The following is a 26888-nucleotide window of genomic DNA, read 5'->3' as shown; positions in this document are numbered from 1 at the left end:
TGGCTGGTCTCAATTGCAGTCCGCATATGTTAAATACAGCGCAATTACCAACCAGTGTTTGACGGCAATGGTACTCAGAAGGCAGAAGGCAATTGTCTGTGCAGAGCCAGATGCGCAGAGGTTGTAGTCTGCCAATGGAGCAGAATAAGCATAAAAACTGAACAGTTTTTCAGAAGTACAGCGCAATTTTTGCAACACTTAATAGCTATTTGATGGAATACTACAACATAGCAGTCCTAGAGAGATGTCTAAGCATACATTACCCTTCTAGAGACAGAGACCTTTCTTAAAGGACAGACACAAACCTCCAAAAGGTCTCGTTAAAATTTCCCTATATCGGTCTGTTATTCCACAACTACATTCTCAGAAGGGGGCGGTCGTTTTTTGTTGTTATCTTTCCCACTGAGCACGTGATACTAGCTTATGTCAAACACAGCAGTAGAAATCACTGGTGTCATCATGCACATCAGTCTCTTTAACCCATGGAAGGAGCTCCCCAATCTTCCAGGTGCACCCACTGAGATACCCTCCCAAGGAAAGAAGATTCTTGCGTATTTTCATGTAGGAAATATGTCCCAAATAATGCCAGTTTAACACTTTTCATGCTTAAAAGATTAGCTGCTTAGAATCATTTATTCCTGTTTGGTTGAATAATTCATCTCTTTGCTACGAAAATACAGCTCTATGAACTGCTGCTTTATGAGCTTGTTATAAACAGTGAGATGACAGTGCAAAACAGTACTTATTCTCTGTTTCATCAAGAAGTAATTCCCGCAGGCATTCAGAAATGACAGAAAATCTTATAATATATTGAGCAATTTCATTAACTTCTCTGTAAAGTAAGAGAAATATAGCTTGAAACAAGAGCTTTTAAAACATGCCAGGGAATTTCAGTGGGAAAGTAGCAAACTATGCAAGCCACAGGCCTATATTAGACATTATAAATTTGGCTGATACATCAAATAACCATAAAAACATTTGTATATAAAATTATTTAAGATCTCTTGTTTAACAACTAGAGAGCATTTACTCTTTTCAGATTAATGGCATCAGCTTATTTTATATATATATATATATATATATATATATATAAAAAGTAGTCTTCTGATGACTAAAGTACATTCCTAGGTAGAATTTTTAAGTGTCGTAGTTCTCTCTGTAGGATACCTCCAAATTAAGCAACAGTCAGATCCTGCCTGGAAGATTACATAAACAGAAAAGCTCTACATAGCAGAGCTTCCCATTCTCAGAATTTTACTTCTTCTTGCTATTGAGGGAGGTGCTGTGAACTCTCACTCTCTTCTGAACAGAAGAAGCGATTTTCAGGGATGTTTTCCTTGCAAGGGACCTTTCCGCAGCTCCCGGTTTCCACAGCAACAGTTGTGCATCCTCTCCACCAGTCAACAGCGACTCATCCGTCACGTCCCAGCAGAAAGAGCGAACTGCAGCAGCATGTCCTCCACGAAGGGTACCCACAAGGCTCAGTCCGTCAAGGCCACAGGTTATTAGGTGAATGTTTCCTGCTGAGGTTCCTCCAACGAGAAGCAGTTTGTCCGCCTTTTCGTGGTACAAGCCACCCACTAGGTAATTTAAGCTGCCATTTTCAACGCAGACTGCTTCTCGGACATCCAGGACATGCAATAACGTTATGGGTTCTTCAGTATCTAACTGAGCAAGGTCCCACCAACAAAATCCTTCATCATGTGTCATGCAATAGACCTGTTTATAATCTTTCCCAGACCAGCCGATAAAACTTACTGATGAATCTGAATTGCAAGTTGATATCAAAGCATCATCCTCGTTGTCCTTGTTAATGTCAAACACGTTAACCAACCCATCAGTTGACCCAGAAACTACTAAACTGGGCTTGATAGGATGAAAACAAATTCTAGTGATATCATCATTGTGACTTTCAGAATAGACTCCCAAGGGTTCTTTACTTGTGCTGGCACAGTTTGTATCGCCTCTTGCATCCCAAAACACCAGAAATGTGTCCTTTTCCACTTTCTCTGTTCCAGCACAAATTACGAGATCACTGCAATTAATATCAAAACTGATGAAAACATTTGAAGGATAGCCACTGAATATCTGCACAGCCTTCTGCGTTGCTAAACGAATATCCCAACATTTTATTGTACCATCACTGCATGCCGAAAACACCACACTGTCACACGTGTGCGCAAATCTGACTCCGTTAAGTATCCCAGGACAGCTACTGTACTCCCGCAGGAAGTTTAATGTTTCCCTGTTATATACCCTAATTGACTTACTGGAACAGGAAACTGCCACAAAGCGACTGCTTTCAGATTCAGCAGGTTTTGAAACATCTATATCCAATAAGTAAGCAGGTTCTTCACTTAGCGTAGAACGTTTTGCAATGCGCAGACGACCAAACTGCTCCTCAATCTTCTCCATTGCAGTCACCCACCACAAACGCCGTACCTTAAGTTGTCAGAAATCTGTAACAAGGAAAATCCAAGATGCATTTTAATTGAGTCGTTCTGAAATAGTATTAACTTTAGAAATATACAAACGAAAAAGCATCCTGCACTGAGCTAACACATGAAGTCAGAATTCAGTTATCCCAATGCCCTGTCTACTACAACATCATTTACAGGAACAGAACCGGAAGGTGCTTCCTGAGCTAAGGAGTTCAGTCCCCTGAGACTGCAAGCACTACATTATATAATCCCCTTAAAAGATTAAGTAGTCTGTTTCCGAATCCTGTGAAAGTCATTTAGCTAAATTTGCTTTATTATTTTTATAAAGTAAATAGGAAAGCAGTGCTCTTCACAAGTGAAAGATGACGAAGTTGTCACCACCTCCTGCTGAGGAATAATCACTGCTCTAAAAGGCTGCTAGAAGGCACAGCCCACAAACAGTTGCATCAGTAAAGTTGCAGGAGATTTCTTAAATCAGCTTTTCTGCTGGGGGCAGGCAAGAAGGGTAGGGAAAGAACAAGACAGACAAAAAAAAAATATGTAAAACTACATCCTAAAATGGCCAGATTAAATAAGTTTTCAAGTATTTAGGTGCCCAACGACGCACATAAACGCTTGTCGACATACCATCGTGCACCGAAACAGGCTACGTTACATGGATAGAATCCCTGGAATTAAGCATCTTCGTTACTAACATCAGTTCTCCTAAGGACCTGTTTTTCAGATTCCTAAACATCTACATAAAGCTGGCTCTTGGTGAAAGCGATACAAATCTTACTTCCAGAGACAACTCTTCTCTGGCATTACTGAATTCTCCCAGAAACCCCTAATATTTCAGTGACATATAAAGGTTTAAAATACAAGTATTACAAAGCAAAAGAGAACAACAAATCTTTCCTCAACCCTCACATGCAAAGAATCTTTTTCAAAATAGCGTGCCCCTGAAAAAAAGAAAAATTCTCTTTGCACAAAGAGCACAGAGCAGAACTCAGTTCTACAACCACAGTAACAATTTACATCAATTTAAAGTCAGAAAAAGTACTGAAGCATTTAAGTTTAAATGAGATGATTTACTGTCATCATCAATGAGTAATTTTAGTCGGTTCACAGACGTTGACCATTAAAAAAAAAAAAGAAAAAAGAAAAAAAAGAACTAGAAGAACCAGAGATGTAACCACGGTACGGAAAATGAACACAGCCAAACACATGGATGATTTCTCTTACAATTATAGCTTAGACTGGACCACTTTTCTGTGTGGAAAAAAATTCTAATACTAAAGGAAATCATAGTGGGTCCTTGGGGGTCAACTCTCAGTGACTTCTCATCTGTATGGATATTTCAGCTAATTCATGAGCAGTACTCAAAAATCAACTTATTTCCTTAAGAGCTAGGCTGGTACCCAACAGTAGTAATCACATGCATAAAAGGACTTTTTCTGAGAAAATCAAAATAGAAACCAAAGAAAACTGAGGCAGATTCACAACTCAAGAAAAAAGTGTTCTAACGTCTTCCCAGCTGTCCCACCATAGTCTTTTCTTAAATTCTTCAGGCAGGACTTTCAGGGGTGAAATGAGAAAGGTACCACGTGCTGCTTGTTTTAGACTGGATATATTGAAGTTCCATGAGAGATCGGCAACAAAGGAAAAACTGCTATGGCAAAACCGCATTCTGCTCTGCTTGTTTGCTTGCAGCATCTGGGTTTTGCTCCCGTTTGGTACGTACAAATATTCAGCACACCATGTGACAAACGAGCAAATTTTTTAAAACAGCTTAAGCAGACATACCCATAAGAGCTTAATTCCCAAGTCACAAATAATCTCACTAAGCTATTTGCCTCAGTAATATCCTGACAATGAGGTCCCCAGGTTAATCTCCTACATCAAAGCAACCTTTCTGACCACATCTACAAGTAATTCTTGCCATAAAATGCAGACATCCTGTGGAAACTCCTTTCCCCTCTGAGGAGAAGTAGTCAACATGCGTTCTGGCATAAGCTTGCGTGCAGCGCTACCTGCACAGCTTACTCCTTATGTGCTTTTCTGGACACCATCCTCAAACGGAACAAGTTTTTAGTAGAACTATTATATCGAAGCGGACCGCTCTTGAACACTGCTCAGTAGGCTGCACGCAACAGCAAGGCCCAAAATTACCTGGGTTTGTTGAACTTTCATTTAAGAAAAGAAAAAAGAGAAATCACCATGCAGCTGTGTAACAAAGTATTTGTGTCAGACTAATTACAGTACATCAAAAACCATAAAAAAGTCAAGCAACAGAACAATTTCAAAGAAAAACATTACAAAAGCATTAAACTTCCATGCAAATGAATCATTTTAAGAAGGGAAAAAATCTATAAAATAATGTATTATTGAAAAGGGCAGCTATTGCTTGATCAAGTCTGCCAAAGAATTACAACAGAAACTTCCATTAAAACGGTGTTTCCAAACATATACTTGGATGCGGAGAAAGCAGCTTTACAGATCAAGTATCCCGCACTGCTACGAATACCAAAAAATTGGGTTCTCTCTGTAAATTTCTGTAAGAAAAAGGGGGTTTTCCAGACTGACCTGAATTTGAAACTCAGAAAAAAAAAAAATCAAACATTTTTATATGCAAAAGGCCACGTAAACTTAAACAGACACATTCCTGACAAATGTCGTCCATTCGGAAAGCTAGCTGCAGCTATTTAAATATTACTGACTTTGACACAGAATTTATTCAATAAGCACTTTCTGCAACACTCATCTTTTATGTCACAGTTTTTACTACTTTGGGGGTGGGAGAAAGGAAGGGAACTCTACAAATATGTAGAAGTTATGAAGAGCCAGAGCCTGCAAAAACATGTTTCATTCAGATTTAATAACATTTTCTGGAAAATAACATTAGCCCAAGATAGTTCCTAAGCTCTTACCCCCAAATGACGTAGTTACAGCTATTTGAAATACCAGAAAGTGCTGTTCATGTTTTCCAGCTAGATGTGTAATTTATATCACCAGGAAGCTGAAGGGTACACTGTTCAATTCTAGTTCCACTGCAATAACTCAGAAACCTTAATGCCGCCGTTGATGGCAGCCAGGTCTTGCTAAAACCTCAGTAAAATGTTTGCCCTAGTGAAAAAGCCTTCAAACTATTATGAATCTCTGATTGAAGGTTATATAAACAAGTCATGCTCAAACTTCAGGGTGTAGCTGCCAGCCCTTCCTTTTCAGGAGGGGAAGTCACTGTTGTAATTTGATGGGAAAGTTTAAATGGCAGGAATAGGATCTGTGTTAAATTTATGAGACAAATAGGAAACAATGGTCTTCCAAACACAATAGAAGATAACTAAGCATTGGATTGCTGCCACTTACAAAGCACAGGGTGCTCTGCACTGCAGAAGCGAAGCACTTTCCAGTTTAGCACTCCTTGACTCAGACCCCACAGCTATCGATTTTGCAAAGGTCCCCAGGAATCCTTTGGCAAAGTCAGTATCTTTGAAACCTGAAGCATTTTGGCTGTAGCACAGCCACTCGTTGCAACGATCAATGAGGAAAACCGTTTATGCCATTGTGATAAACCGTCTGATAGAGACTGGGGGGGGGGGGGGGGAAGGAAAGGCAGGGAACACAACTTGCTCTTGAACTGCTCCAAACTCAGAAGAAATCCCACAGATACCTTGGGGAAAGAAGAAGTCTTGGCCAGTTTTGCTATCTCCTTTGCTCAGGACATGAGGTAGTTGAGCAGAAGAACTCTAGTTAGGCTGCTTTGATACATTAATTCAGGTTCTTCATTTATTTCAGTTCACGGTACTGCAGGGTCTGAATCCATGAGTACAGTCTCAACACAGACAAAAATCCAGATGATGTTAACATGCTAGGAAAAATATGCCTCTCATCTGCATCTGCACCCATTGAACAATGTAAAAAACACCTTTTATAAATTAATAAATTAAACCTGAACCTTCTGTGTTACTGAATCTAGTCCTCTGAAACGACATCCATGCAATCTTTTCTATGAATTAACTTCATAATTATAAGCAACCCTTGCATGCGTCTCTGATATCACGACTACCAGAAACAATAAGCTTCTTGAAGGACACTCAAAACTCATTACACCTTGCAAACTCAAAGTAAATACAGTACTCTGAAATAACCTAAAACATTCCGACCTCCAGGGCATGCTATGAAGCTCCTTTAAAAGAGAAATAAACTTGCTTTTTAGGGCAGAAGGCATGAAGCAGAGGGATGTCAAACAGGAGGGACAGAATTTGCAGATGCTTTGGTTACCTATTTCTCACTAACGGTGTCTGAAAACATACAGACAAACTAGAAGCAAACAGTCAGGGGTGCCCAAAGCAGGCCTTCCCACTGACAGAGAAGTGACCTATGTAAGCACCTATCAGCACAAACTAAACACTTAATACTGTCTAAGCATATACTGCTGCGTTCTCTGCACGTTATTCTAAACATCGCCTTCTCAACTCAAGCCAACGGTCTCACACGTCTTTAATCCAGAAAGTTTTTCGAAAATAACCCAGTGATTCATAAACTATTTTCCATCTCCTTTTAGTTTTGCACACTAGAACTATGCAATTCTGCAGCATCTCATTTCCAAAGGGGACTCTTAGCTCAACAATGTATAGAAACAAAATTACCCCTCTGAAAAACACAGTGGAAAATGTGGGAGAAACATGATTTTGTCTCAAAGATTAAATCAGTACGTAAGAGTAACTTGTGAGTAGGAGGGTAGAAACACGTAATAAAAATGAAAACAACCTGCAGATTTGGCAATCTTCTCCGCAGAGGTCAAATACCAAAAATAGCAAGGGATCTGAACAGCAGTAGATGAAATCTCGCACTGCTCTTTCCTACTATAAACAATGCAAACAGACCTTCCCTTTATTTTCATGATTATTAACAGTTCAAGAACAAAGTAAGAACAAATCTGAAGCTCTGGGCAGCGGAAAGCAATTCATGCATGCAACATTACATGTGGTTTGCATTTTAAAACAAAAATGCAAAGCACAAGGTTGGATGAGGAGAACACATTAGTACGCTGCGCTTCACTGATGACAAAATGCCTTTAGAGACCTCTCCTCATTGGCATCACTTTACAACACAAGACAGATCAGCCAAATGAACTAAACAAGGAAGAGATACACAAAAAGTATCAAGCATACATCGTTTCTGTAGAACACAAATTCCTATATTTTATTTTGTTATTTTACCAAAGTAAAGAGATAAGGTGTTTATGCAGTATGCCCATAAAACCGTTTTAAGGTAAAGAGAACAGCATTTGGTCTATCTCGCAGGAAGGGAATAACATGCACAATAGGCTATGCTAAAGTGCAGAGGCAAGATGGAAACTGCCAAGAGAATTATTTCATCCTTTCAAATCAGCTACATCTAGTTTCCAAATGTTAAGCACAGCAAGAAACAACTCCACGTAATTTTGCATTTGTACTACCGAGAAAAATGTATCAACAGAGCAGAAAGGAGGGAAAAAAACGCACCACCACAATAAAATCTGTTGAAAGGGCATAACAAAGAAGATATAAAAACTTTCAGCATTCCATGAACCCAAATGCATCCCACCCTCCCTACACGATGGGCCCCAAGGACACAGTTCTGCTCAAGAATGGAGAAGAGATCGATCTCTAGACAGGATAGGTAAGTGGACTTAAACAACACTACCATTTGAAGGAAAAAATATGAATGAGAACCAGGAAGGAACAAAGGGAAAGTCACAGAGGCACACTGCTTAGAGGTTTAATAAGAAATCACAAAAACAAGGAAATTACAGCCTTTGTGGACTCCCCTTCTGGAGTATACGCAGATGTTTTCTCAATACAGAAACAGAATCTCTTTCTGAATATTATACTGTGTATCCATAAAGAGAGAACAAAAAAACAAATTTTGGATTTGACTGGACTTAATTTTAAATGGCACAAATCTTTTAAAAACCACGCTGAGAATATCTGTGTAAAAGAAAACTTATTTCAAAACAAGTTTGTCGGTCTAAGATTTTCCGTTCAAACTAGAAAACCCTATTCTGCTTTTACATCCAACATTGGAACAATATGGTGGAAGAAGGCCTAGATTTAGAAAGTGCAGGCATGTCTTCAGGTCCAAATCACAATGAATTAACATTCAAACGTCAGTCATTGAAAGCCTACTAGTGTAAACTCATGAAACCAGAAGAGATGGTAAAGAACTGCAAAGGATCTGGATCACAAACCATCATAAGAGAACTCTGACTGTGGAAACAATCCAATGTATAATTAAAAAGTAAATTAAAATAAGCCAGAACAACACTGTACAAAATTATTACAAAAGATGCTCAAAGTATTAATTTTGGCTTATTTCAAACGTAAGCTAAATTTGTTAAAATCTCATGCTCAGATAGCTAAACTACAAGTTGGATGACCTGTAAGGGAACAAAGATTCTGAATACTCTGAGAAGTTGTCACACATTATTGCAAACAGATTTGGGGGTTTTCTTTTTTTTTAAATCTTCTCTGTTCATCCACTTTGATGCTAGTGGCACAGACCTTACCATAGAGGGGCAGCAAAATAAGTCCTCTACCACCAAAAATCTAACTCTGACATGAGCAGCTGGATCCAATTGGAAACTGACACGTGGTAGGAGGCTTCCTAGTAGCGATGTCACCAGGCAGAGGCGGTAACTGCATACAGGCACTGACGAGGTGGTCATCCAATAAAGGAGACTGCTAGGTAGTAAGAGGATAAGAGATGCTCTATTTTACTCTCACGGCTATTCTCAGATCAAGCTGACAGCAGCTGCAACAGAAGCAATCCTATTTTATAAAGGCAGAGCTGAAAGACTCCCAAGGAAACGTTAAATTACAGAGAGAGGTATTGTAATCAGGACATTTATCTTCTAAATGACATATACTCTCCTGTGTTTTATTTTTTAATAAAGTTTACTGTATTCAAAAACTCTCTGCAAAAGCTAATCTATGCATATATTGGGTGCTGACACACCCCTGAACAGGTAAACTATAAACCCTCTGTCCTCAGGTGGACTCTAGAGAACGTCCAAGAGCTGGCTCAAGACTCTTCTAGGGCTGGGCCGCGGCACCGGGACTGGAGCAGGTCTCCACGACGGGTGTCAAATAGTAGGTTCGTACCTGTAGCCCCTCTCTTTTCCCAGCTATCAACAGTGCCTAAACTCTACTCCACCCCAGCACGCTAAGGGCATAAGGGATTAAGCATGCACGTTACCTTCTGAAAGAAGGGTAAGCATCCAACGGAGAAGCCATGGCCAATTCTGTGACACTGACCTGGTCTCTAACAACTCCCTCCTGCGATGAGACCCCAGATACTGGTTAACCCCGCAAGGCAAAACAGAAAGTGGATGATATATGCAACAGCTCTGGAGCACTTCACTGTCCAAGTACCATGCAAACACCAATGCTCACAACTCCTGGACATGCCAGATAACCCACAGCTCCAAAACACAACACCTTTGTGTCTTGGTGTCTGTCTGCAATGTAGCAATGGCTATTCACAGCAAATCCATTGCAAAGCTTGAAGAGAATCCAAGTCTCAGCCTTCTGCACTTGTGCTTATCTCATCAGACCACAGAGACCACAGAAAAGTCATTTCCTTTCTCTTGTGAACACCTCCCACCACAGATGCCATACTGACCTTTTTGTAACCACAAACGTAAGAAAGAAGAGATAGAAATGATCACTCTCTCAATTACGTACAGCCAGCAACTGCTGGAAATCAAGCACTTAGGGAAACATCATTCTACTGCATGCACTATTAACTTTTTTCTCCTTTTACATTTCCACAACATAACCACTATCAGCTAAGAGAAGGTTCTTAACTTTCTCTGAACTCTGCTTCTCACACACCTCCCCAATAACAGCATTTTCTTTTGTTAAAAGAAACAGCAAGCTGTTTGACTTGGCACAAGAGCTACACGTCAAGATGGTCATCTCACAGACAAGGAAGACTGAGATCAAGTTATCTGTCTGAACAGTAAGATGGACCATGACCTCAGAAAGCCTACTTACTCGCCCTGATTCTGCAGAATAGCTTACTGAGTAATTCCCAGCAAGCTGCAATATTTACTCTTTACTTTCTTAATTAGTGAAACAAAGACAGTATTTGCATACTTTGCAATAGCCACATATAAGAAACATTAGTAAGTACAGTCAGTAGCAGACTCTGGGGAAAAAAAAAAAATCCTTATTCTGAACCTTCAGGCTATAGGATAAAATGTGAAAGTCACAGTAGTACCATGACGCACTCTCAAATTCCACATCTGAAAACGCTTCATTGTCCTTTCAAGTTTGGGATTACAATAAAGGACTCCGAGAGTGATGACTGTCAAAGCCATTTTAAGCCGAACAAAAGCACCACACAAACAGGCAACCCCAATGATCCACTCTATACAGAAAGGTGGTGGTGGTGGGGGGGGGGGGGAAATTACTTATGCAGCTGCATGAATAATTTAATAACTCTGAAATAGGAGCATTTATTTCCTTTGAACTAGACACTGCCAGTTGGTACCAACAACCTGACATAAAATAAACTGGAAACAAGAAGATTCTTCTCAAAGATTAGTAAATTTTGCTGAAATTCTTCCAAAGAGTTTGTTTCTACACCACAGGAAGCCTGGGAAATTTCAGCCTAAAATTAGCAGCAACCAGAAGAAAAGGATATAAAGACACAGCTACAGCAGGAGTAATAGCTCGTGCTACCACATATCGGTGCCAAAATATCTATAATGAGATAAAATGTTTTATTTACCAGGATATTTTAGAAGTTCTTTCACAACAGCAATTTAGCTTCAGTACACTCTGTTACTGGAGCTCATTCTTCTAAATACAAGACTAGTGTGCTTTCAGGACACTCTGCAGTTCCTAAAAACCCAAGCTTAAATTAGTTGCTACTGTTCAAGTCTTCACTAGGCATGTTGCTGTTTAACTTATATGAAGATATCCCCCTACACATGCAGATGTGGCACCAGTATTTTTCAGAATATGTTTGGGTGCCTGACAATTTTTAACACTATACTAACACTGCTTACACTATCCTCTGCAGTTCTAAACGCATTGCACTAGCCTAATCATTTGTCAAGACTAAACAGGGGAAACAGTATCTCTTTACTTTCCTCATTTGCTTCCCTAAGAGCACACAGATCACTACCCATCCTCATCAATCACATCCCACAATATACATTTTTGATATTTAGCTGATCCAGAACATCACCATATCAAGGCAATTGTCAGACTTTCTCTCCTATCAAAGCAACAAGAGAAAATGGAGATCTTTGCATGCCCAAGACAGTTCACAGACTACCAATTTCCAAAACATGTTCTTCATACGTAACCTGACAGCTGGAGGCTCTGGCGAACCATTATCATGCCCTAAGCTCAATTTTCAGCGCTTTGTGGCAAACAAAAGGAAAAGACGTAATCTAACTGACAACAGTACAAAACAAAGGATGGAAAATGCTAACGTAAGAGTCTGGAGCTATATTGACTCCAACCTGTTCAAAATAGTTTACCTTTCAGTCTCCATGGAAGATGCTAAGGCATCAAGTATGCACACGTTCTCCTCGCGCAAGGCATTCTCTTCAGCTGTTTACAACAGCCTTTAAACAGTGTTTACACTTGAACCGGATACAGCACTCCGGTATTGGTCTCACCAATTCCATACACAGTGATAGAAAAATGGAAGACGAGAAGTGATTTTTAACACCTAAGAGCACAGCTGTTTTGCAACATACTGCACTGGAAGTTCGACTGCTTTTCCACTACGACAGCGATTTAAGACTCAAGTCATAAGACATGGGACCAAGAACTGGAAGGACGAAAAAGTAAGTATTTAAGAAGTAACACTTTACAGCTTTCTGAACAAGAGACCTACTGCATGCCACAACACAAACACTCCCTGATGGCAAATCGTAACAAAGGCAACAGGTTCTTGTTAGCAACCACAAAGCCTGAAGACCTGGGTGGGGAATCTACTTCTCCGAAAGCCACAAAGGCCTTTCCAACATCTTTGGCAGGCGGTGTTGCCCAAGAGCAAGACATAGAAAAAGAGCAAAGTCAAGAGATTTGTGCATTTTAATAACCCGCTCTCGAGCCATGTTTGCTTCTCATTGCCTTTCCCAATCTAAATGTTGCTAGGTCACTCAGCTGACAGCAAGGCTCTTCACTGAAGTCAGTCTCAAAAACTGAACTATAATCAAGAGCAGAGAACGACTGGCTAGATGATCCAGGGAATGAGGAGTTTATTTTACAAGTAGTAGCTGGGATACTCTGCCATGTACAGCTTGGCAAAAATGGAGGCTGAGGGGAATACGATTACTATCTTCAAGCACATCAAAGGAATAATTGCTTAGGAGGGAGGGGAACTACTCGAGAACAATACTGGCACAATAACGTAAGAGTATAAGCTGACAGCTGACCATAAATAAAATTTAGACTAGAAATTATACAGCTTTTAACTATCAAAGTAGTTTCCAATAAGAACAGTGGAGGCAAAACTTTGACTATTCTTCTGCTTTTATAACCGGATCAGTCTGGTGCACACAGCTGCCCCTGCACAGCAAAGAACACAGATAGGAAGGCAGATAGAAAGAACAAAGAGATAAGCAGGCTCATTATTTTCTTCTGGGAGATACTGTCAGACAGACAATAAGACGACACAGTAGCTGCTTACTGCACAATTTCAAAAGTAGTATTAAGATCACACCACGAGGGACGTGCACAGAGAGCATGCAATTTTGAGCTTAAGGTGGCTTCCTCTCCCCCAAGTCCATGAAGTTGTTGGGATAAAAGCCGAGGACTTGAGTGTGCCCTCCAAAGAGCTATATATTTTTGCAAAGGCTGTTGCAGGGAAAATGGGATGTCTCCCTCTCAAATCTGAAAATGTATCACTCACTGCAATACAGAACTGAAGAGTTTTTGTCCTGCAATGACTGCATCTCTCCATATAGCCATAAATGTAACATCAGCGTAGCTTTTCAGAACATATGCACCAAGGGGTCGCACAGAGAGCTAGACTGTTAAAACAGTGTCCAATCCACTGAGCGTGTTATTCTGCAGCAAGCCCACTTGGTGTCACTAATGACCACTGGTCACAAACAGCGAAAACAAACTGCAGAGAGTTGCAGTCAGTTCTAAGTTTTAGACCAAGCAACTCAAAAGAAGGGCCCTGATGCTTTTTATTACACGTTTGTCTTCCTGCACTAGCTTTAATCGGTCACGACAAGCTGACTGTCTTCTTAAGACAGAACAAAGCGTGACATTCAGGGAAACGAAAACTTCATTCACAGTGCAAGAGGTACGCAGTAAGCCTGAGGTACTGCACAGAACAGCATTAAGTTCCCAACATTAACAAAATCTCACAGTATTTTATTGTTCTTTCAAAGCCTCAGTTCCTCAAACTTGGCTATTACTCAAGAATCACATCTTTCATTTAGAAATGAAATGTATTTTCATGTAGCCCCAAAAATTGCAGATGGGAAAAAAAAAATCTCAAAACTGAACTACATTGTAACTTTTTCTTTCTGATCCGTCACACAGACTAGAAATAAGTCTGGTTCAAAGCTGGTTCGTGTACTTCCTTGACAGATACCCAATAAACTAAAACCAATTTCAATTACCTCAAAAAAGCCTCTGCAAACCACAAAACTTGAGTCAGTCAGGTTTGCTAGTAAAAGAGCTGCATGTTTCTAAACAAGAATTAATGCTTTCACAGCCATCTGCTTGTCCCTTATGATTCCACAAGGGAATAATGGTGCTTAATTCCAGCTCGCTCAGCTGTTGCCATAGCAACAGACATAAGTACATGCCTATTATTAACAGATCCTCAAAGTATTGAAAAAAAAAATCATCAGTATCCGAAAATTCCTATTCAGGGTACTGCCAGCACATAACTATCAAGCACGCGATTTGCCAATTTCCATTCAACGCCGGCTTGTCATTTTGTCAATTTAACCACTTACCAATTATACCGCACCTTCACTTTTTGTTTTTTTTATTGAGAGGCTGAGCAACAGCAAAGTTTTGCAGAGAAACAACAGGCAAGGAAAAAAAGAAGAGCACAGTAGTTTTGGTTGGCTGCAGAAGGAGGTGTAATTGAAGAAGTACTAGTCAATGAAAGCAAAAAGAAAAACATGAAGATTCTGCTGAAGAAAGAAAAGCAGTGGTAGCAGCTACAGGAATTAACCGCGTTCATTCATCATTCATCTAAAAGCAAAGTAAAAATACAAGAAGTAGAGACGTTCAACAGTTTCAAGGAGGGGAAAAAAAGTGATTTTACTTTAAAGCTAATCTTTTGAACTAGTTGCTTTAATTCAGCATAAGACCTATGAGGTTTTAATGCATCACTGTGTTTTTTCCCCACAGTTAAAACCAGCTGATATCCTACGAGAAGGATCTACTTCTGATTTTTCAGTAAGTTTCCATTTAGTAGAACAGCTGAAAAACTCAAGCATTAAAACATGAAAAATAGCACCTGCCAGATAAAGGCACAATAAAGTCACCTATTACAAAAAAATCTCAGGGAATAAAACAATAGAAGAAGATAAAGAATAGGATCTGAAATATTTTCATTCCTCTACCTGTTGCAACTTTTGGCTGGAAGCTAAACATTAGAAAAGGAAATAAAGCTATGTAGAGGTTGTAAGGGGTATAAACAACAGTGCAGATGGCTTGACTTACAAAGAATATCAGACTACATAATGCAACAGTCTTTCTGGACACCTGACATCTATGAAATAGCCTAAAATCAGATTAAAGAGTTTAAGAAAACATTACCGTGAACTTGTTAAAAGTGATGGACAGCTGGGTGATATTTACTTCCTTCCAAAACATAACGAAATATTTTGACTGTTGAGAATGCTTGATTATCTTGTAGGGCCTAGAAGCGGGACAGAACATGTTCTACTCCTGGGGCCTTCAGAACGGCCTATGTGCGTTCTGCAATTTGAGCAACAACTTTTCAGTTTTATAGATTGGCTTACTCTGTTTTTCCAGTGAGCTATCCGCCCCCATCTCACTCTTTGTTCTCACTGAAAGATTTTCAGTTGAAACCCCCATGGAAATATCAGCTAAGGAATTGTTTCCATGACACGTTTCTTGCATCAGAACTACTGAATGTTAACCTGAAGGCAAGATTTCAGCATCGGATAACCTTAACTCCTAGTCCAAAACTTCATCTACCAAAGCAACAATATTCCCTATTCAATTTCATTATCCTCCCCCCCTCCCAGCTGTTTTAGAAGCTAATACAACACTCTCTGGTGGTGGGTCTCTGCGGTAGGTCACATCCATGCACCGAGTTACCTCCACATTTGTTTAGAGCGTTTAGTTTAGGATTTGACAGTTTCAGTTCTTACCAGACCACACTGAATATGATCTATTCCTACATGCTGACTTCACTAACCCCACAAATTAAGAAAGCATGCTTCAGCCAGGGCTAAAACTGCAATTGCTCCTCTGGGTTTCTAGGTGCGCAGTGCTGCAGTACAGTTGTCCTTTCCTCCTGTGCCAACAGGGAGCGGGAAGGAAGGAGGGAGGCCTCTGACTAGCTCGGAAGGGAGGAAAGTGGAAGGAAAAGGAGGTGACAAGAAGAAAGAAGAGAGGACAAGGCACCAGCAAGAATTCATGTAACCACTCTGGAAAAGGAAACAGGGCAGCACAGAAAGGGGAAGGAGGTAAGGAAGAAGGGGATGGTCAGAAGAGTAAAAAGGCATTATTTCAACAGGAGCAGCTGAACTGCCTAACCCCAAGCAGCTAAAGGCCGTATGCTCCCTTCCCATCTGTCTTACTTCCTCCACTGCCCACCTTGCACCTAAACTGCTTGCAAGGCACAAAACACATCCATTTCCTACAAGGCCTACTTGGCCTGAATTCCAGATTCCCCTAGCTGGGAAGGGCTGACGAGCTGTAATAACAGCCTTTCCTTAACTGCACTCTACTCTACTCGAGACCACCCTCATGGTCAGCGCAGAGTCCAGACCTTAGGGCTGCCCAGCAAGGCATCCTACTCTCCGAGATGCTGTGAAAAATCCCCTTGTACTTCAGGCATGTAAAAAGCTACCTGAACACCTTCTGTCACTCCCAGCTACAGCACAATTCCTGTGCGGTAACAGCCAAGAAAATTGTTTCCAAAAATTCTGAGGGTGCAGAGGAACAGACCTGGCCTCGCTTTGCTGCCTTATGCACACCTAGGGCTGCTGCAGAGTCCTAGGCCCACTTTCCCCACAGGGCTCTCCCCCGCCCCCATAGAAAGACATTTGAAGGAAAATATACATAGGTGCCACATTCTTTATTATGATAACAAGCACTATATCAGATTGGGACACAGAAAGCAATTTGTGGGATAAACTGAAGTTTTTTTAGTCATGTATAGTTTGTTTGATGACAGCTATCTTACTGGAGCTGCTTTAAACACGCACGTCAGTGAATCTGATGATCTCTCTCAAACAGGAAATCCTTCTAAAATATTAGGAAATAATAAGCACTAACACTGCTGAGTTGGTAGAACATAAAGTTTTCACACACCCAAAGCCAGGGTATAAAGAGAAGACCTCATGTTTCTGCTTATTTCTGGATATACATTACATTTCTGGGGAAAATGAATGTGGAATTATACAGTTATGATCAATATTATCCTGCAGCATAAAATGGCATTAACAACTGCAGTCCCATTATTCTGTAGGAAACCACTGTCCAGCGCAACAACTTTTCAAACACCCGTTGGTGACATAAAACTTTAAACTAGATTCTCTAAGTATTATTTTGCTGTTCCACAACAGAAAAAAAGTTTCTTTGCGCTTTTCCTCAGGAAAAAACAAAACATAACAAAAGAGGGCACACATAAAACATGTAACTCTTCTTCTGACCTCTTCCAGGCTTTTTTGTATCAGATTGTTGTCATCATTAAACCAAAGATCCCCATCTTCTCCAAACCTAGGTGAGGTCAGCTAGTAAGTTACCAGCACTAGAGAGGTAATAAACTTATTTCACTTGCCAATACAGGCCTTAACTTTAACCCTGACAGCCCATATCATAAGTGGCCAATCACATCTCTGATCAGATGAGCTTGCCCAAATTAGCAATATACATTAGTATACATTAGCAAGCCTAATCCCAGGCGGAGTCCTAGCACAGCCTCTACCAGACACAGTATTAAAGCTAGCAAGAGCGACCAGGCCAGTGTCAACCCTCCACCAGCCCTTGCACTCCTCCTCTCCAGGAGGTTTTGAGAGTGCAGTTAATGTTCCTACACTTCCAAGTTTCACTGAGAAATAGGATAAACTCACAGTGCAACTACAGTGTTTTTATTCACGCATCAGCACCAACTCCGAGTTATTCATTATGATTATCAGCAAGCAAGAAGTGCTTCAGTTTAGCCTAACAGAAAAAGAAAAGATAGCAGCAGTGGGGGAATGAAATTTCAGAAGCCTACCTTTCTCCTCCCTACTGCACAGGGCACTGAATACACCAGGAGGTTTGTAGGACCTGATACACACAGAAAGCTTTAAGGTCAAGACACAGTCACCTTTAGGTAACCGCTCTCTGCCAGAGTGCTTTTCAGCCAAAATCACCCCACAGAGGCACTGCGGGAGCACCCCAAAGCCACCAGCCACACTGCTATTGCACAGCTTGTCCGGAGACCGGCACAGGACCCATAGCAGCAGGGGCTCTGCAGACAGCACCGGCCTCCCTCCCGGCAAACCCGCCTCCGCTCCCCCGACCCACCGCACCGCAGACCCGCACCACCACCCCGGGAAGGGGGACAGGGCCCTTGCCACGCCGCAAGAGCCCCCACCTAGGGGCAGCCCCTGCCTCCCCCAGAGCCCACAGCGGCAGCAACATCCCACCCCCGAGAGGCGACCCTTGTCCTCCCCCAGGGACACCCCCCTATAGACCCACAGGCACAACCCACAGGCAGGGACCTCACCACATCACAAGAGCCCCCAATCAGGGCCGCCCCCTGCCACCCTACACCAACCCCCCCCACAAACCCCACAGGGATACCCCGTCACCCCACACCAACCCCCCCCCACAAACCCCACAGGGACACCCCTTGCCTCCCCACACCAACCCCCCCCACAAACCCCACAGGGACACCCCCTGCCTCCCCACACCAACCCCCCCCACAAACCCCACAGGGACACCCCTTGCCTCCCCACACCAACCCCCCCCACAAACCCCACAGCGGCACCCCCTGCCTCCCCACACCAACCCCCCCCACAAACCCCACAGCGGCACCCCCTGCCTCCCCACACCAACTCCCCCCACAAACCCCACAGGGACACCCCCTGCCTCCCCACACCAACCCCCCCCACAAACCCCACAGGGACACCCCCTGCCTCCCCACACCAACCCCCCCCACAAACCCCACAGCGGCACCCCTTGCCTCCCCACACCAACCCCCCCCACAAACCCCACAGCGGCACCCCCTGCCTCCCCACACCAACTCCCCCCACAAACCCCACAGGGACACCCCCTGCCTCCCCACACCAACCCCCCCCACAAACCCCACAGGGACACCCCCTGCCTCCCCACACCAACCCCCCCCACAAACCCCACAGGGACACCCCCTGCCTCCCCACACCAACCCCCCCACAAACCCCACAGCGGCACCCCCTGCCTCCCCACACCAACTCCCCCCACAAACCCCACAGCGGCACCCCCTGCCTCCCCACACCAACCCCCCCCACAAACCCCACAGCGGCACCCCCTGCCTCCCCACACCAACCCCCCCACAAACCCCACAGGGACACCCCTTGCCTCCCCACACCAACCCCCCCCACAAACCCCACAGGGACACCCCTTGCCTCCCCACACCAACCCCCCCCACAAACCCCACAGGGACACCCCCTGCCTCCCCACACCAACCCCCCCACAAACCCCACAGCGGCACCCCCTGCCTCCCCACACCAACTCCCCCCACAAACCCCACAGGGACACCCCCTGCCTCCCCACACCAACCCCCCCCACAAACCCCACAGCGGCACCCCCTGCCTCCCCACACCAACCCCCCCACAAACCCCACAGGGACACCCCTTGCCTCCCCACACCAACCCCCCCACAAACCCCACAGGGACACCCCTTGCCTCCCCACACCAACCCCCCCCACAAACCCCACAGGGACACCCCCTGCCTCCCCACACCAACCCCCCCACAAACCCCACAGCGGCACCCCCTGCCTCCCCACACCAACTCCCCCCACAAACCCCACAGGGACACCCCCTGCCTCCCCACACCAACCCCCCCCACAAACCCCACAGCGGCACCCCCTGCCTCCCCACACCAACCCCCCCACAAACCCCACAGGGACACCCCTTGCCTCCCCACACCAACTCCCCCCACAAACCCCACAGCGGCACCCCCTGCCTCCCCACACCAACTCCCCCCACAAACCCCACAGGGACACCCCCTGCCTCCCCACACCAACTCCCCCCACAAACCCCACAGCGGCACCCCCTGCCTCCCCACACCAACTCCCCCCACAAACCCCACAGCGGCACCCCCTGCCTCCCCACACCAACTCCCCCCACAAACCCCACAGCGGCACCCCCTGTCCCCCGCAGGAACCCCCCCAACAGCCTCTGCCCTCCCCGCAGCCGCTCCCCCCCCCCCCCCAGCAGCGCAACGCACCCCGGCGCCGCCGCGTGCGCACCGCCCAACCCCGCTAGCGCCTCGGCCCCGCCCCTGGGCCGCCGGCAGCCACCCCATTGGCTGCCCCGCCCGCCTCGCCTGCCGCCATCTTAGCCTTCGCTGTGGCGGGGAGGAAGCGACGCAGAGGAAGGGGCTAGGCCAAGGCGGGAGCGGGGCTGGGGCTTCCCTCTTCAGTCGCCCCAACTTTATCGGCACCCGAGAAGCCGCACAGAACACAGAGAGCCCCACATGGCGGGGGGGGGGCGGGCCGTGGAGCAGCGGCTCCCTCCGCGCCGCAGGGGCCGGGCAGGCACCGCCGGCAGCTCGCCCGGCGGGCGGAGACCGTCGCCGGGAGCACCGGGAACCGCGAGGCAGCAGTCGCCGCCGCCGCTGCTGCTGCTGCGCAGTAACATGGCGCCGCCGCCGCCCTGGGCCGCGCCGTGAGGCGGTTCCCGCCCTGCCAGGAGGCCGCGGCTGCTCGGCGCCGTCACCTTCAACGGGCGAGAATAAACTTAACCTCGTGGTGCCCGGAGGGTTGGGCGGTTTGTTGTGACGTTTTTCCAGACACTTTATTTTTCCGATAAAAATCCCAAATGGTAATTTTTTCTCCTTTTCTACCTTACAGTTTAATAGCCTCCCACATAAAAAGTTATTATAAGGAGGATAGTGGGTATATTTAACAGTTGCTAAACTTATTTTTTTATTTAATATTGCCCATAGTGTTTAAATGCAGAGTTCCTTGTTCTAATCTTAATTTGCTGTTCAGTCGTGTTTGTCCTCTACAACTGCAAAGTACTCCATCAGTCCATAATCCTAGATAGCTTTCATTAACTGGAAAAAGTCATTTGCTCGTTTATTTTTAAAATCATGTATTTTTTTCGATAAATACTGTAAATTATGGTATATTATATTAACAACATCATAGATGAAGGCTTATTTTTCAACGAATACATTATTGCAAGAAGTATTTTTTTTTAATTGAAACATTTTCATCTGCTTAGTTGCCAGGGCCATTTTTAAATCTAAAAACTGAAACATTTGAGCTGACTATAAGCTTTCCTAACGAAAGAAAGAGCTTTAGTGAAACCCAATAATGTGGTCAAATCACATGAATAATAACCGCAGCACATCTATTAAAAACACATGACTTGTATGTCAGTCTGACAGCATTCTTAGCTCCCTTAATGTGAAGCAAGCAGAGAGTCAATCAAAAGCTAGTTCAAAGTGCTGGCGTTTCATTGCCTCCCACTAGTGTTGCAAATTTTAATTAATTCTACTTGCTCCAATATGGCTATTGCTTGCAATTTTTACATTACTGCAATATTTCTGATGTACCTGCCAGCACAATGATCTCTTTATGAGTAGAGAATACCCTTCTCTGTGATCTCTCTGCAATACTGTAAGGCAATTAACTTTACTTGTATTTCACAGATACGTTGATGATTCACCCAGATTCCAGCTTAAAGTCTACTTTCTAAATAGTTTATTAGGACTGGATATTCGTACACCTATTTGTGTTCATAAGGAGCCGCAGGCATGCAGATCACAGAAGCCAAGCAGGTACTGTCGTTACAAACACAAAAGACAGACCAATTCACTAATTGTCATGCCAAAGTACCGTCCCCCCTTTTTTTGGCTCCATAATTATTTTATGGGACTTTTTTTCACCTGCACTGTGCATTTCAGATAGAAAAATATCTAAGCACACGCATACAGAGCAAAGCACAAAGGCCCAGCTTTCATGCTCAGTGTTTTCACAGTAAATACCTTCCATTGTTGCTGTGAAGCCTGGTCCCTCTGAAGTCTATAGCCTGGCATGCTAATCAGCGCTCAGATTGGTGAATTATTCTGCAGATTTCAAAGCAAGATGTATATGATTTCATTTAAGACAATATTGAATGCAATGCATTATACATTATAATTATTCAGGCTGTTTTGTACACGTCCACGTTACAATGAGGAATGTTTCTAGTTAATAGTCTTTCATCTGAGCTTTCTGGGGTGGTTAGTATTGCCACAAATTTAAAAAATACCTTCTGCTCATTGTGCGCATAGGAAGAAACGCTGCAAGATCAACTGCAATGACATAGTTCTGCAGCCGCAAATTTGGTATTCACTACTCCCAGATGAATCCACTATATTAATAGAACATACAATTTTCCTGATACCACACCAATGCTGCTGAGTCACCACATCTATTAGAAATGGATCTGTGAAACTCCCCACAGTAATTGCACAGGAGTTGTTCTGTAGATCACTTGCAACTCTTGACAGTTATTTTACAGACAGAGATTAAAATACATTTTTAAAAAGGAATCTTTGTGATCGCCACCTTAAAAGAAACTGAAACAGTCCAGACAAATCTGTGTTTCAGTATTATGTACTGAAGGACTAAGGTCACGTACTTAAACATTAAGTTCTCTTGAAGCAAGAATTGACTTTTCACTGTACGTTTGCACAGTGTCACAACGTAATACTTTTGATTATGGGTAGGAACTTCTGGACGCTACCGTAACGCGACAGAAATTGTTTTTAAAATCTTTTTTAAACCTGTGCTTGGGTTGCACTTTGTCAAATGCATGTCAGTGAGACTTGTGTCCCCTCCCCTCCAAACTTAAATTAAAGGGAGGGGGAATGAAAGCTTTAATATTTGTAGTCATTTAATATATACCATTCAAAGTGGAGAAAGAAATGAGTGTGCCTAGATGTAGCTGAACCGGGTTTTTTTAGATGTACTTTCATGAATAAGGTGGGTAGGGCTTGATAATTCTGTGAACATTGCTGGATGCAGTTTTAACTGGAGCAATTCAGATAAGCTGTATCTAATGAAGGAGTTGTATGCTACCTGACTATGTAAAGAATCGTATGTACAATGGAAATTTTTCATGCGTAGGCTTCTTCAGAGTTTTCTGCCTGAGCAGAATAGTATTCTTCAATAGTATATCTGCTCTAGCACACAAAGCTTATTTATGTGGAAGTGTAATTTGGGCTACCTCTGTCAGTTTTTTAGTAAAGTGTGCGTGCATGTAGATAAAGCATTATGAACCAGGGATCGGTTAAGACACCGCCATCAGCAGACATCTTCAGCCGAAGCATGAGAAAATAACGCGAGTTGCTGAAAAGAGAGGAGGTTTATTTTGAAAATCTTTAATAAAAGTCACATCTCATTGGACCTTTTCAGTTCTCCTCTCTGCTGGTAGGCAGACTTCTCCACAGCACTTTTTTTGCAATTCTGCCTTCAAATAAGGTAGAATTCTACCTTTATACATCCCTGAAGCAGAATGATCAAAAAGGAAATAACAGCCTCACACCTGAGTTGCAGTCAGGGCACCCAGGAGGGATCAGCTTCCCACAGCATCACTGGCATGCTTTTAAATTCCCACCTACTTAGCAAGTATTTTTATGGCAGTCTGTCCCTCCAGAACAGCTTCCCCTCGCTCAAGAGTTCGTGATTTCCTTCCATCTAATAGTATTCCTAGTTCTTTTCCTGTATGTACAGGAGTTCTTGAGGATAGCTGGGCTTGAACCATTACCCTTAGTCATGGCTTTTCCCAACAATCTCATTCATATGTAAGCTTCCTGAATACAGAATTGACATAATTATGAACCAGCCCAAACTTGCTACGTGTAGACATTTTTTCTGATAATTTCTTAAATGCATGGATTTGTCAGATTCCATATGCAGTACACTTTTGTTTTTGGAAGGTACCATTTTTATCTTTGCTTCAAGGTCTGATCTTCTCGCTCCAGTTGATAATGGTGAACACTGAGATCCGTTGGCGTCCTGTAAGACTAGGCTCCAAAAAAGTCCAAGCTCAGGAGAGAGAGAAGCACTAGGCTTTCAGACCAGATGCATATTTCGAAACTACTGCACTATTGATTTAGCAAGTAATTGCTTACCTATCTGCTGAAGTGTGTTATAAATACAAATTTTGAAATAAACATTTATTTACATTTACAAGAAATAAGTCTTAGCGAGCAGATGTTTAAAATAAAAAGATGCCTGGACGTGTCATAAGTGGAAAGAACTAAGTCCGACCATAAGAATTCTGTATTTTTCTTTCAACTGTGTGTTGGTGAGGTTAGTCAGCGTGATGTCTAGACACAATACCAGTACTGTCACAAGGCCAAGGCACCACGAAAGATGACAACTGCTGCTGCAAGGCAAGTGCAATGCAGTGCTAGTTAGCATTGTTATGACGTCAGCCAGCACGCTCAACTGTTTCTCTGTGTGCTTGTACCATTCCCTTAAAGATGTTGGTAGCCTTTACTTCTTCAAAATTGACAAAAATGTCCAGAAACTCAGTTATGCCCAATATGTATCTACCTTAAAAAAAAATAGCAATTGTCCATTTGAGTGATAGTTTGTTGGATTTTTAGATTTATAGTTCCAGCATCTGTAACTGATCCACTGTAGTCCAAAGCAATAACCATTATTCATGAAGGACCTAATTGCTTAATGCTGTAAATAGTAAATCCCCCAAAAAAGAAGTGATCAGTTTTAAAATATACGCTAACTGCAACAGAAGCATAGATAACAGCCTTTCAAACTACAGGTTATCAATTAAAAAATAATTACAGCTGAGTAGAAGTGTAAGCCATCATGTTCTGAAATTTGTTCATTCAGCATGAGGCAGATATGACTGCATCCCTTTGCTTTACAGCCTAAGATTAGCAATTGCAAAGTAACTCTACTATAAACATTTTTTGTTGGCAATCTTCACAAGGTGGTCATGGACTTAATTGGCCACCAGGACTAAATCCTCAGGATAATTCCAGCAGGAATTATCCCAAGATGGCTAGTGGAATACCAGCAGAGATGACCAAACATGAGATTGAATTAAATAATTCAGTGGAAGGTTTCTGTTTCTCTTTAACCAACACGGCAGCAGAATCAGACCTTAAATGTTTACAGAAAAAGAGACAGACTACATTTGTAGATAGCCCACATATATAACTTCAAGCAAGGTAACTTCTGTAAATGGAACATAGCAACTTTTTCTTCTAATATCCTACCATCACAACCTCCTGTTTTCCAAAAATGGGGCACAGCGCTATGACCCACTCCAGTTTTGGCCAGATCTTCATGATAACGTCTCCTCTAAACCTACAGATGTTCTATGGTTTGTGTTTCCCCACATTTACAGGTTTCTGTTAGCTCTCAGCGGTTTTCAGATACAACCCTCCTGGATGCAAGGAACGCACTCCTGGGAGTGCGAGGGATAATTCTGACAAAAAAAAAAACCAAAAACACCCACAGAGGCATAGTAAGTTATAACCGGTTTTAGAACGTAACTACAGGCACGCTGCACAGTGTTCAAATATCCATTGAATAGTCACATGTAAAGCAGACATGCTTTCTTCTTACCGTACTTCCTAAGCTGTCCAATCAAACTAGGCTTATAAATTAAAAAAAAGTAAAGAACTTCTAGAAAACAAGCTTTTTTCTTTTGGGGGAAGATTCTGAGAGGATTAACTGTTGAATCTGTCTGCATATTCAGATCTGAGAGAACCCTGAATCAAACTGCATTAGAATTGGAAAGAGGTAAGACAGAGAGGGGAGATCTTTTCCTTTACCATCAGCTTTTGCAACTCTTTACAAATAGTATCACAACAAATGCGATTAGAACATCGGCTGTTGCTAACATGTACACCACTCAACTTTTGCCGTAGTTGCATACAATATTCGTGGTTGTCGTAGATTTTTCCCTTGTAAAGTAGATCTTACAGGATTATCTGAACCAGTGGCAAATACTATTTTTAGATGGAAGTTACAATGCCACCATACAGGGCTAAATTTGGAAGTGAAAACAATAGGTGTTGAATGGGCATATGCTACACTACCACTGTGCAAAAAGGAATTGGTGAGAATTATGAAAAAAATACACCCTTCTGTAGAACAGGTGGACTCTTACCTAGCTACCATAACAGAGAATCACAGTTCTAAGCCAAAATAGCTCCCACTTCTCCAAGTTAGGGAAACTTACCAGTCCCTTTTGGAGTATGAGTATATCCACATTCAACTGCACATCGGCTAGGGGAAAACACAAAACAAAACTGCAATGTCCTAGTGGCAGAGAGCAAAGATTTGGCCTTCTTTCTCCAGAAGAAAACCAAGCAGAACAGCCTTACCTAAGGTAGGGTTGCTTTAGACCTAAAACACATCATCTGTAAACAAAGTATTTGCCATCTCAACCAGAAGTTATTGCACTCGGACAGATTAAATCACTTGTATCAATCCAGAGCATTCAGTTCAGTCAACAATATAGGGTATAAGTATTTGACAATTAAAGAAGTGATAAGGAAAATTTTTGGAAAAGATAATGATGTCTCTACATGTAACTTTTCTTGACATACTGCTGTAAGGCACAGGGAATTCTATATTACAAAATATAAAAGGGAGATGGGGCAATTCCCAGTGCACTGAAGGTTTAAGCTTTTGGGCAGGAACTTGCTTTTAACTAATGCAAGACATTTTCTACAAAGCAAATAGCAAGCAAATGAACCAGTACTTTCTCATGTTTGTGTATTACATAGCAGAGTTGCAGCTTCTTAGGAATGATGAGTCATGATAATAAAATCCAGTGCTTGAGATTGTATTCTGCAATTAGCCCAGTTTACTAAGGAAGCAAAACTCATGCAAACATGCTGCCTACATGTATTTCAAGAAAGGCTATAATCAATAGCCTGAGGTGGGGGGGAAAAGGCCAATTTTCAAGCAAATTTGACAGGACAGGAAAAGTTACTGGAAGGTAGCCCAAGAAGATACAAATTCACGTGGCTGTTTTCTATGAGGATTCTGATTTCAAAT

At 42.8% G+C, this 26888-nt stretch overlaps 1 protein-coding gene and 1 long non-coding RNA gene across 11 annotated transcripts in view; one reads left to right on the top strand and one right to left on the bottom strand.

Moving 5' to 3' along the window:
* Positions 1 to 614: 614 nt before the first annotated feature.
* WDR89 (WD repeat domain 89) lies at positions 615 to 20169 on the bottom strand. 10 transcript variants are annotated; one of them, XM_068947350.1, is made up of 5 exons: positions 20078 to 20122; positions 17880 to 17932; positions 9663 to 9742; positions 9055 to 9148; positions 615 to 2459 (listed from the first exon to the last, which is right to left on the bottom strand). In XM_068947350.1, exon 5 carries the CDS (start codon positions 2413 to 2415, stop codon positions 1255 to 1257), a length of 1161 nt encoding a protein of 386 aa, XP_068803451.1. In that variant the 5' UTR covers positions 2416 to 2459; positions 9055 to 9148; positions 9663 to 9742; positions 17880 to 17932; positions 20078 to 20122; the 3' UTR covers positions 615 to 1254. The 10 variants fall into 10 exon arrangements, 7 of the variants coding, with proteins under 7 accessions (XP_068803451.1, XP_068803450.1, XP_068803447.1 ...); XR_011141696.1 differs by lacking the exons at positions 9055 to 9148; positions 9663 to 9742 and having other exon boundaries at positions 615 to 2035; positions 2271 to 2459; positions 20078 to 20133; XM_068947349.1 differs by lacking the exons at positions 9055 to 9148; positions 9663 to 9742 and adding an exon at positions 15224 to 15326 and having other exon boundaries at positions 20078 to 20125.
* Positions 20170 to 20220: 51 nt separating this feature from the next.
* Positions 20221 to 26888, top strand: part of LOC104141413 (uncharacterized) — a 42082-nt gene continuing 35414 nt past the window's right edge. Inside the window, exons 1-2 of the long non-coding RNA XR_011141693.1 lie at positions 20221 to 20673; positions 21509 to 21637. This is a non-coding gene — a long non-coding RNA (uncharacterized lncRNA). The remainder of the gene's footprint in view (positions 20674 to 21508; positions 21638 to 26888) is intronic.

This window comes from Struthio camelus, chromosome 5 (genome assembly GCF_040807025.1).
Source record: "Struthio camelus isolate bStrCam1 chromosome 5, bStrCam1.hap1, whole genome shotgun sequence".
Taxonomy (NCBI): Eukaryota; Metazoa; Chordata; class Aves; order Struthioniformes; family Struthionidae; genus Struthio; species Struthio camelus.
This window is presented reverse-complemented; position numbering and strand designations above follow the sequence as displayed.